The sequence below is a fragment of the Protobothrops mucrosquamatus genome, unplaced genomic scaffold (genome assembly GCF_001527695.2).
Source record: "Protobothrops mucrosquamatus isolate PMUCROS unplaced genomic scaffold, P.Mucros_1.0 scaffold1188, whole genome shotgun sequence".
In the NCBI taxonomy this organism is placed as follows: Eukaryota; Metazoa; Chordata; class Lepidosauria; order Squamata; family Viperidae; genus Protobothrops; species Protobothrops mucrosquamatus.
Genome location: NW_015387400.1, coordinates 233116 through 246016, shown reverse-complemented (window position 1 = coordinate 246016; position 12901 = coordinate 233116). Strand labels below are relative to the sequence as shown.

At 38.9% G+C, this 12901-nt stretch overlaps 1 protein-coding gene across 1 annotated transcript in view; it reads left to right on the top strand.

Moving 5' to 3' along the window:
* The first annotated feature begins 2877 nt into the window (after positions 1-2877).
* Positions 2878-12901, top strand: part of LOC107291805 (vomeronasal type-2 receptor 26-like) — a 15905-nt gene continuing 5881 nt past the window's right edge. Inside the window, exons 1-2 of the mRNA XM_029285017.1 lie at positions 2878-3015; positions 3391-4242. Coding sequence (XP_029140850.1) covers positions 2878-3015; positions 3391-4242 — 990 coding nt within the window. The remainder of the gene's footprint in view (positions 3016-3390; positions 4243-12901) is intronic.

Genomic DNA, 12901 nt, shown 5'->3' with positions numbered 1-12901 from the left:
TCTATCACTAAAGGCTTTCAAAAAGAGACTGGACAATCATTTATCTGAAATGGTATAGGGTATCCTGCAAAAGATAGGGATTGGACTGGAAGAACTTCAAGGTCCTTTCCAACTCTGCAAAATATATACACCTCCTGAAGGTGCTTTGTGTGCTGTTTTCATAGATCCAAAATGGTATTTAGAATAGAATAGAATAGAGCTGGAAGGGACCCTGGGGGCAGAGGCGTAGCGTGGGGGGTGCAGGGGGGGCCGGCCGCACCGGGCACAACATCTGGGGGGGCGCGCTCGCAGTCGCAGCTCTCTGCCCCTGCCTGTGCGAATCCGATCCGAGCCACTGGGTCGCCGCCCACTGTGGAGGGGGGGGGCACAAATTACTTGCCTTGCCCCGGGTGCTGACAACCCATGCTACGCCACTGCCTGGGGGTGTTGTAGTCCAGCCCCCTACTTAAGCAGGAGAACCAACACCATGTCAGACAGGTGATTGTCTAATCTTTTATTAAACATCTCCAGTGATGGAGCACCCACGATTTCTGGGGGTAAGCTGTTCCACTGGTTGATTTTCCTCACTGTCAGGAAGTTTCTCCTTAATTCCAGGTTGCTTCTCTCCTTGATCAGTTTCCAACCATTGTTTCTTGTCCTTCTCTCTGGTGCTCTGGTGAACAACCTGACCCCTTCTGCCTTGTGGCAGCCCCTCAGATACTGGGATCAAAAAATTGTGGCAAAAAGTTTTTCCTTTATTACCACTGGCTCCTGCAATTATAGGTAGGTCTTGAGTTACGATGAGTTGCTAAGTGACAAGTGAAAGATAACCAGGACATCGCCATGGCCAAAACCTGGATTCAAAGTTCTGATGGGCAAACAGCCCCTCCTATTCAGATGGCTGAACAGATCGTATTTTGAGTGCTTGGCAATTGACCTGCACTTATAGCTGTTTGCAGCACCTTGCAGTCAGGTGACATTATTTTATTTTATTATTTTAGTCTAGTCTCTTATATTATTCAGTTTTTAAATTAAAAATATGGTTTGAGTCTATACCAAAGCTGATTTTTCCCCCTCTGTTCTGTGGCTAGTAAACCCATTCCCACTCATCTGTATTATGCGGTTGTCTGTTTCCCAATGCAGTTTTCATGAATTAGCATCATATGACAAAATAGGCCAATCTGAAACAGTCTGAATTCAATCACATGACAACCAAGAAGTGTAATAAACCTATCAATTTCTGAAAGAATGCATGAATCTTACTAGAATGGAATGGAGTAGAGAATGGGGAATGTGTAGTGTAGTGTAGTGTAGTGGATGAATGGAATGGAATAGAATGGACCGGACCGGAACAGACTGGACCGGACTGGACTGGACCGGAACAGAACAGAACAGAACAGAACAGAACAGAACAGAACAGAATAGAATAGAATAGAATAGAATAGAATAGAATAGAATAGAATAGAATGTATTTACAGTAGCTATAATCAATGCCTATATTTACATCTCTATTTTGTTTTATAGATCTCAAGATTTTATTTTTTTCTTGTTACTCATTCCTTCTTGCCTCAGGAGGCTTTCAGATGTTTTGAAGATGTTTACATAGGTGACAGTGTCACTATCATTATGGAATTAGCTTGTTTGTGTTTTCCAAAGCCTATGGGTCTCCATGGAAAAAGGAGGAACTGACCTTGAAGGATGTTATTTATCATTTCCATGATATTCTACCTCATGAATGAAAACCCCAAAGCTTTGTCGGCTGATTTGATAGTATGTTGCTTTCTTTAGTTTTGTCAGAAAAATATCCCGAGACCAGTCCTTCTGATCTACTTCAAAGATATTGTTGCAGACAGAGGCATTTTTATACAGAAAGGAAATACTCATGGAAGATGTTAGTATTCATGGAGTTACTATTGATAGTATTGCCTCAAGTGGTGTGCAACAATCATAGAATTCAATGTGACTTTGATGAGCCTCTTCCTATTCATCACACATATCATCAACTTGGTGAGATTAATATTGCTGGCATAATTTCTGTATTCTTTACATTTTCTAAACCCATTGATTTCAGTCAACATCCTTCTCAGGGATTTCATGATGGACTTATGTAAGTACAGTACATCAACAATTCATTATCAAGTTCTGGATGTTGCTGTTAAATCACATGATGCTTGAAGTGTTTTCCTGTAATGACAAAAGCTCCAAAAAGAAGCATCTTAAACAGGATGACAGAGTTGTTTTATGTGAAGTTATATTTCACTTTTCCATGTAAAGCTGAAAAGGAGGCCAAATTTCCCTTTATAAGAAATGCCATCTAAGTATCTATAAACATAAAATAATATATGTCTTCATGTATGAAGATGTAACTACCATTAAGATATTTGTGAGGGGGAGCATATTTCCCACAATAATAGTTGTCATTTCATATTTCTGGTCCATGAATTTAACAATTTCCCTCTGGATATAAACCATACTTAAAACTGGGATTGGATACTGTACTTTTCTCACATATTAAGAAACAATGCTTCCGATTTCAATCCAGTGTTTGTTTTGTATTACAAATAATTCTAGTTCCTTGAGGAGTATATATGTACTAGTATTTTGCTTTGCAGTTTCCAGGATCTGAGATGAATAATAAAGATACTATATTAAAGCACATTCCACAAAATGTGTTGTACTGGAAGATTATAAATGCTATAATAAGAAGCAGACCTTTATTACTACATTTTTAACTTTGTTTTTTTCTGCAGAGTATTTTTTCAGAATTATCAGCATATCCTAGCCTTAGTGTTTACTGTAAAAAAGATTAATGAAAACTCACAAATTCTACCCAATGTCACACTGGGCTTCCACATTTTTAACAGCCATTTTAGTCCAGGCTGGACTTACTTTGCCTCAATGCTTCTGCCTTTCACTCAGGGAAAATTCATTCCTAACTACAAGTGTGGGGTCCCAAATACCTTGGCTGCAGTCATTGGGACACCTGACATTTCTCTTCACATGGCAACTGTATTGGACATCTACAAGGTTCCTCAGGTAAGTTGTGCTGAAGATATACATTATCATTTTGCCATACTTCCACAGACATTTGTATCCTTTTTTTCTGTAAAAAGGGGAGACCTTTCAGATTCCTAGATATTATTTTCTGCTTGATAGACTCATCATAGCAGCATGAATAATTGAACAGACGGAGATATTTGACACAGCAAAACATTTTCCAATTCTAGACGTTGAACTATAGTTCAAAACTGAAATATTCACAATGAGACTACTTCCAGGAAAAGGTATTTACTGATACCTTAATAGTGATATCTTGGTTGATATTTCTAAATAAATATAATTCATATTTAATTATATAAGCTCAGGGACACTCAAAGACTTTTGGAACTGCATATGTTTGTCTTTCTATAGTTGTCCTATGGCCCTGCTCCAGTCCTGGATAAAGAGACTCAAGCAGTTTTCTTCCAACAAATGTTTCCAGATGAATCCCACCAACATAAGGGCCTCCTGCAGCTATTGCTGTACTTTAGATGGATCTGGATTGGAATTCTTGTAGTAAAGGATGAGAAAGGAGAGAAATTTGTCCAGGAGATTCTCCCCACATTTTCTGAGCATGGCATCTGCACTGAGTTCATAGCAGAGTTCCCAAATGTAGCTTTTTACAGTGATTTTACTGATACCATAGATAAAGGGCTACATATCTACCATGTTCTCATGAACAGCATTGCTAATGTGGTAATTTTATATGGTGAAATTCAGTCCATATCAGTTATGAGAAGTTTTCTCCAGTTTTCAGAAGTGGAGGATATACCAAGAAAGAATAAGATCTGGCTTATAACAGCTCAGACAGATTACACTTCAATTTCCTTTCAAAAATCTTGGGATATCCATTTCCTACATGGTGCTTTATTCTTTGCAGTTCACACAAAGAAGATCCAAGACTTCCAGGAATTTCTTCAGAACTTAAGTCCAAACAACAACCACCATGATCATTTTCGGAAAGATTTTTGGGAACAGGCATTTGATTGTTTCTTCCCAAACTCAAAAATGAAGAAATCTGAGAAGAAATGTACTGGACAGGAGAGGCTTGAGACCCTTCCCACATCTGTGTTTGAAACACACATGCATGGCCAGAGTTACAATATTTACAATGCAGTCCACGTTGTGGCACATGCTTTGCAATCTCTGTATTCATCCAAATCCAGGGGAAAAAACATAGTGAAAGAAGGAAGGAAACAGTTTCACAATCAAGTATGGTGGCAGGTAAGTCTGTAAGTAGATTGGTGCAGAAACCACCATATTTGTTGTTGCAACATATGTCCATAAACTCTAGCAAACAATATTCTCCAGGAACATTGATATTAAGCCTAAAAGTGAGATGTAATAATAGATTAACTATTGGTGTGTTAAATTTAAATTTACCTACAAAGAATTAAAGGGAGACTAGTATAGCTATTTTGAGTTATTTAAACACTTACTCTTCCCCTTGATACAGCTAACAAAGTGAGGAGATCTTGTGGCCTAGAGTTTAATACTAACTGCCTAACATACAAGTGGCCTGGGTTTGAATCTCAGAAGGGTATGGCTAGTTGATGAGAGTGAAATAGCTCAAAATAGCCATACTAGTCTCCCTTTAATTCTTTGTTGATAAATTTAAATTTAACACATAAATAGTCTGTTGTAGAAGTGATTTCCTGTGAAGGCTCCTAGATTGGGGCTGAAAGGTGAAAGTGGAAGCAGTATGCTTCATCCCATATTTGGGGTACACCAAGTTGCCCTGATTGACCAATCTCACTGGAAAACACTTAATAGATTAACTAATCAAAATATTCATATTGTTGAAAGAAAAATCTTCATCAGGGTCCAGTCCAAGTCAGGAATAAACAAAATGGAGACTGCTTTAGAAAGAAGGTTGTAGTTTATTGAAGAGCAGAGCCAGATAGAAAGGTGGCTCTGGGAAAGCTGACCACATGGAACAGGGAGTGGTGGGTTTTTATACCTTCTTGGGCTTGTGTTTGGAGTTCCTTTTCCTGGGGCTTTGTATTTCCTGTGTCATGTACTTTGACTTGAGATTCTGAGCATGTCCTTTTGGTATTCTGATAGTGGTGGGTTAATCTTAATGTCCTAAAGGTCATGCCTTTAGAGTTTGGGTGGGGTATGTACAGTTCACACCACTTTGACAGAACCGATAGCTAATTTTTTGTTGCCCAGGCCCAGAATGGACTTCTGGAAACGGCATCCATACAGAGAACCGGTTGTTCACCTATTTGAATCCCACCACTGGGTGTGTAGATTTTAGGGGTCTTTGTCTTTCTACTCTCATCAGCTTCTAGCTTCCTGGCTCCAACCTTTCTGAATAGGATTGTCAAATCTGCATTTCTACAGAGCTGGCCTCTGCCTGGGGGAGAGGGGCTGGGGCTGGTTTCTGTCTTTTAAGATTTTCTTTCTCCATTACTGTATTCCTTTGGGAAATATAATATTCTGCTTTTTAATATTCCCCAAAATATTTCCTTCTCTAGGAGGGTAGGTGGGTGCTGACTTCCAACAATATGCTGCTATTAAAATTGTAAATGGCATTGTTCAGAATTTTAACCACATATCTTCTGTCAGGGAAATTAACTGCCTGTCAATCCCAGAACTAAGAATGAAACACGGTGATTCTTCCATGCTGATTTCTTATTGTTTTACAACTATAAACTCTTGCCAATCCGAGCACAACACTGTCAGTATGTACAATATACTCTGTAAATTATCAGGGAGGGACTATCTTCATTCTCTTTCTCTCAGACATAATATTCATACTGAATTGCCTTTTACTTATCTGAAATGCATCCCTTTCATCCTGGGAATCCACTTCCTTACTACATTCCATCACTCTGCCATAAATTCAGTCTATAGATAAATGGGAGGAGGTGATCTATTCCCTCCACATGATATGCTGAAGCAATTTTTTCCCCTAGATGCTTTATTTGGAATAGTTGTATTTAGTCAGACACAGTTCTTTGATTGATGAAAGTACAATTATGTTCACATTTTTTGACATTTGATGAGGATCTTCCCATACAACCTGTGTGTGGAAGAAGAAGAACTGATAATTATATTATGACATGATTATTCAAAAAAAGATTCAGACTACTGTAATATTCCCTTTTCATTGGCATACAGTTCCCATGTCTTAATAGAGCATTTGAGAATCACCTGCATTTCTATACACAGATAATAATAATAATAATAATAATAATAATAATAATAATAATAATAATAATAATAATAATAGGAAGAAGAAGAAGAAGAAGAAGAAGAAGAAGAAGAAGAAGAAGAAGAAGAAGAAGAAGAAGAAGAAGAAGAAGAAGTAGTAGTAGTAGTAGTAGTAGTAGTAGTAGTAGTAGTAGTAGTAGTAGTAGTAGTTGGAAGGGACCTTGGAGGTCATCGAGTCCAACCCCCTGCTCAGGCAGGAAACCCTACACCATTTCAGACAAATGGCTGTCCAGTCTCTTCTTAAAAACTTCCAGTGTTGAAGCATTCACCACTTCTGAAGGCAGGTTGTTCCATTGGTTAATTGTTCTAACTGTCAGGAAGTTTCTCCTTAGTTCTAGGTTGCTTCTCTTCTTGATTAGTTTCCATCTGTTGCTTCTTGTCCTGCCTTCAGGTGCTTTGGAGAATAGCTTGACTCCCTCTTCTTTGTGGCAGCTCCTGAGATATTGGAACACTGCTATCATGTTACCCCTCATCCTTCTTTTGTTAAACTAGACATACCCAATTCCAGCAACTGTTCCTTATATGTTTTAGCCTCCAGTCCCCTAATCATCTTTGTTGCTCTTCTCTGTAGTCTTTCTAGAGCAGTGATGGCAAACCTTTTAGAGACCGAGTGCCCCGAGTGCCCCACCCCATCCACAGGGCCATCCACGGCCCAAAGCAGCAGATTGCCCAGGTGGCCCAGCAGTGCCATGGCAGCCATGCCCTTCACCCATGCCCCACATCATCATCTGCACACGATGGGGCATGAGGGCAGAGTCTTGTCCCCGGCTATCATGTCCTTGGCTGTGCTGCTATGTGCGGGCCACGCCCAGGGGTGACTCTCGGGGGGGGGGCTGATGGTGGGGAGGGGGTCTGGGGCAAAAGTGCACATGCCCACAAAGAGGGCTCTGAGTGCCGTCTCTGGCACGTGTGCCATAGGTTCACCACCACTGTTCTAGAGTCTCAACATCTTTTTTACATCATGGTGGCCAAAACTGGATGCAGTATTCCAAGTGTGGCCTTACCAAGGCCTTGTAAAGTGGTATTAATACTTCACTTGATCTTGATTCTATCCCACTGTTAATGCAGCCTAGCACTGTGCTGGCCTTTTTGGCAGCTGCAGCACACTGCTGGCTCATATTTAAGTGATTGTCCACTAGGACTCCGATATCCCTCTCACAGTTACTACTATTGATCAAGGTACCCCCTATACTATACCTGTACATTTGGTTTTTCTTCCCTAAACTTACTTTTTTCACCATTGAATTTCATTTTGTTAGATGGTGCCCAGTGTTCAAGTCTGTCCAGGTCATCCTGTATCTTAAGTCTGGTAGAAGACCTGGCTCATATACTATTTGATTGTTGCCTGTACAAGAGAGTGAGAGACAGGTACCTTGGTCATTGGGATCCCCATATCAAAACAACTTACCTTATGTGCAGCCAGAACTTGAAAATAACATTTAACGCAGCACAGTATTTAAACAAAATGGTTTGGTTGAGATCTGCTTATGTGGGACTGATTGGGGTAGATTGCAAAGGTGACTCCAAGATATAATTTTATCATATTTTATCTATATTTTAAATTACTGTACTCTATTTTAATTTCATTTTAGATTGTACTTTATTCCAATTTCATTTTAAGTCATATTTTATTCTAATTCCATTTTAAACTGTATTTTATCAAATTTCATTTTAAATTGCTTTTATCAACCTTTAGTAATAATTTGTTGCTGGAACTTTGCACTTTGATATGGCCCAAGGGCTAATCAATAAAGATTTATTATTATTATTAAGACTGTCTTCTGGAGTGTTGGCTATTCCTGCCAGCTTGGTGTCATCCGCAAATGTGATGAGTTCCCCATTTATCCTCTCGTCCAAATCGTTGATGAAGATGTTGAAGAGCACTGGGCCCAGAACAGAGCCTTTGGGCACCCCACTACACACTTCCCTCCATGTAGATGCAGTTCCATTGGGGACCAGACGCTGAGTACGAACGGTCAGCCAGCTACGGATCCATCTGGTGGTGATGCTATCTAACCCACATTTTTCTATCTTATCAAGTAGTAGGTTTTGATCTACTTTATCAAATGCCTTACTGAAGTCCAAGTAAATTATATCCACAGCATTCCTCTGATCCACTAATTTTGTTACTTGGTTAAAGAATGCAATAAGATTTGTCTGGCATGATTTGTTTTTGACAAACCCATGTTGGCTTTTAGTAATGACTTTGTTTGCCTCTAGGTGCTCACTGATTCATTGTTTGATTATCTTTTCCAGAATCTTCCCAGGTATTGAGGTCAGGCTGATAGGTCTGTAATTTCCTGGGTCCATTTTTTTTCCTTTTTTGAAGATGGGCACTACATCAGCTCTTTTCCAGTCCTCCGGTAGTTCTCCAGTGCTCCAGGATCTTTGAAAAATATAGTTCAGTGGTTCTGAGATCACATCTGCCAGTTCCTTGAGAACCCTGAGGTATAATCTATCTGGTCCTGGTGTTTTGAACTCGTCTAGGCTGGACAGGTGCTCACTTACCGTTTTCTTGCCTATCTTAACTTGTGTTTCTATTCTGTTTTTTATGGTACTGTTTTTGGTAGGTTGGTCTGTTTGTGTAAAGACAGATGCAAAAAACGAGTTAAATAGTTCCGCTTTCTCCCTGTTGCTTGTCACCTTCTTGCCAATTTCACCCACTAATGGACCAATCATTTCCTTCACTTTTTTCTTGTTTTTTACATGTTGAAAAAAGCGTTTTTTGTTATTTTTGACTTTGGTCGCAAGTTCATTATGAGCCTTAGCTTTCCTCACTTCATCTTTGCAGGCTCAGGCTATTTGCTGATATTCTGACTTAGTTATGTGCCCCCTATTTCCACTTTCTATACTTGTCCTTTTTATCTTTTAATTTGTCAGAGAGTTCTTTATGCAGCCATGCTGGTTTCTTTTGAGAGCTGTTATTTTTCCTGTTATTTTTGTTGGTATTTTGCTAGACTGGGATTCCCAAGCTTCCTGAGTTGTTTTCCCCTTGAGGATTCTCATCCATGGAATCATTCCCAAGCCCTCTCTAAGTTTATTGAAATTAACTCTCTTGAAGTCCAAGATTCTATTGGACTTGTGCTGCTATAATGTTGAATTCCAATGTTGCATGATCACTACCTCCCAAGGTTCCTGTGGCTTCAACACCTTCTATCATTTCATCTCTGTTACTGAAAATTAAATCCAAAATGGCTAATCCCCTAGCTCCCTTCTCTACTTTTTGGGAGACAAAGTTGTCTGCGAGGTTTGTCAGGAATATGTTTGATCTTCCACTTGGTGCAGAGTTTGTCTCCCAGTTAATGTCAGGGTAACTAAAGTCCCCCATTACTATTGTGATGTGCTTCCTACATACCTTAGTTAGCTGACTAGCAAAACGTTCATCCATTTCCTCTGTTTTGTTGGGTGGCCTATAGTATACACCTATGGCAATGCCATTTTTTCTCCCTTTTATATTGACCCAAATGCATTCAAGACAGTTTTCATCATTGTTGTGCTCTATTTCTGTAGAGATGTAGTTATTTCTTATATAGAGAGCAACTCCACCTCCTCTTTTATTTGGTCTGTTTCTTTTAAATAATTTAAATCCCTCTAGCTGTGTGTTCCATTTGTGGGTTTCATCCCACCATGTTTCCTTAATGGCAATAATATCATATCTGCCCTCATTAACCTGAATTTCTAGTTCACCCTGTTTGCTGTTCATACTCTGTGCATTGGTGTATAGACATTGGAGTCCTTTATGACTGACCCTGTGTTTACTTTCTACATAAGTAAACACAGTGGTGCCTGAGTTCCCCTATTGTCTTACCACCTATTTGGTTAGTGCACTTTGTGTGGCACTCGCTATTGAAAGTTGATTTTGCTTGACAGTAAGGTTGATATTCTTGTCAACAACATATCTATGTTACATGCACTGATAGCCCTATAGTTTTTAGATTGCCAGGGACAGCGATGTTCTGTATCAATTAACTCACTGTCCCCACTGTTTAGTTTAAATATTCCTCTAGAAAATCTGTGAATTTATAGCCGAGTAACTCAGTCCCTTTCTTTGATGGATGCAAACCATATCTTTTGTACATTTTTTCATTGGACCAGCTACTGACATTGTGACTAATATATCCAAAGCCTTTGCACCACTCCTTTAGCCACATATTGAATTGTGCTATATGCTGGCCTTTTCCATTTTGCTCCTTATACACTGGTAAAACCTCTGAAAAAGTAAGCCTACAATCTATTCTGCTAAGTTCCTGCCCCAAGCTCTGGAAATCATTCTGCATAGAGAGTACATCTTTTTGGGACAGATCGTTAGTGCCAAGATGTACAATAGCCTCCACATCACAGTCCTTGCTGGCATTCTTGATTATTTTAGAAATACGCTTCTTGTCCCTACTGGCAGTAGCACCTGGGAGACACCTGCCCTCTTTTGAAACCTCTGTGTCCTTTCCTAAATTTACATCCCTTATAATTGAATCACCAACCAGAAGGTGGCTTCTCTTTTTGGATGCTTTTCTGTTCTTGCATGACTGATGTGTAATACCTGATTCGCACTTCTCCCTGTCGAAAACAAGTTCTTCATCTTGGTCCACGATCTCCTGCTTATTTGAGTTATCATCACAAATACCTTTACCTGTCTCCTTAATGTCCCTATTAAGGTCAGCAAGGGCACTGTATCTGTTGTGCAGGGACACAGTGAAAGCTTTGTGTTTATGGTTTACAGCTCTCACCCTGCCAGATCCCATGGTTGTCCACACTGCCCTTCTCCTGCAGGATCTTTGTGGTAGAGGGGGCTGATAGCGCGGAGGCTCAGTAGAGTAGAAGGGCTGAATTGGACACCTAATTTCTGCCTGAAGAGCACAGATTACAGACCCTAGATAGATAATCTGTCCTTGTAGACTAGTGATTTGTTTACAGATAGGACAGTTTCCAAGTTTGAAGAGGGAGTTTCCAAGTTTGAAGATATTCACAACAACACATACATAATTTTTGAGCAAATGAATGGAGAAGAACGAGAACAGCCTTATATGCTTCCAGGACAAGGCTCTAGGAGTCAACGCGTTTTTAACATCTCAGGCATTTAACAAAAGAGGACCAAGGCAGCCAAGGGATGAAACAATATGTCATAAAATGTGAGCTCAAAATAATATACTGCCTTGGTTCTCTTTTATTATGGGATGAAAGAATCACAGATTTGAAATGGATATTTAAGCTATCAAATCCAGCCCGCATTTACTGCACTATTTCAAGTGAAGCTTTAGCAGATGTTGATTCAGCCTCTTCTTGAACACATCCAATTGATCATCAGTTCCCACTTCCTAACCTCTTTTACTGAGACTTTATTTCTTACAGTAAATAAAAACTTTACATACCCCTGTTAAAATGCCAGGTTTTGAGATACAAAAATGTCAGATCAAGATAAATCACTTCAGAATTTTTAATCTATCTTTAATCTTAATCCACCTTTAATCTAATATTAATCCATTTTTAATCTAACACCTAAGGTGTACAACTCACCTTAGCAGTATATCCCAAAGTGTACACTTCAAATTAAATCTTAGGTGTACAATTCAGTTGAAAAAGAAACTGAAACCTTTTGTGGGGAAAAATAACAATAAACATGTACAATAATTTAGTTGCATAAATGTGCACATCCTATTATAAGTAGGGATGTGGCTGTATTCAGAATTAACCAATCATATTTAAACTGATAGTAAATACGAACTGATGGTAAATAAGAACTGCCCACATAGCAATTCAAAAGCATGCAAATATGAGTAGATAAATAGATACCACTTCAGTGGGAAGATAACAGTGTTCTATATGTCATGCCAGCTAGATGACCATGGAAGTGTTTTCAGACAATGCTGACTCCCTTGATTAAGAAACAGAGATGAGCACTGCCCCTAGGGTCAGACTCGATTGGACAGAGGAAACCTTTACCTGTACCTTCATAGTAACAGAATCCTACACGACTAAATATGTTTAGCTCTCTCTCGTATTCTCTTTGTTTGATGTGGGCTTGTATGAAATGACTTCTCCAAGGGAAATGATCCTGAGGAGATCTAAGTTGAAATAACGTGATATGCCTTATGATCATTTTTCTCTATCTTTCGAATGTAAGATTATATATTCAAATATATATAAGACAAGAACAGGATAAAAATAATGTAACTGAAAAAGTATATCTTACTGTATATGTGGTGTGCATACATACATATATACGTACACTTATATTTTTTCATTTACATTTTCTTTTATTTTGTTATTATCTTGCTTCTAGTTTGTTGGATTGTAACTGCAATAGTTCAAATCAAAATTTAGCAAGGCAATAGTAAATATAAGGCCATTTAGAAGTAAGAATAGTATTAAACTTTTGTAGCCTTATGCATCCTTCTATTTCTTATATATTTATCAGAAGTCATCTAGTTTAAGTAGCTTTCTCAATTAAACTACAAAGTATGTAGTATGTTGTTGGAATATAGCATAAGTCACTCCATCTTGTAACCTTCAGTATGCTTAATTCTACACTTCTTCATGCCTACGTGCCTACGTGCTAGGCTGCAATCTGCAGCTGCAAACACGTAAGGACAGACAACTAAGAAGCAAGTCAACAAAGCTGTCTACACAAGCTATAATATTATCACTTCCTGATAAGACCTTCCAGTGT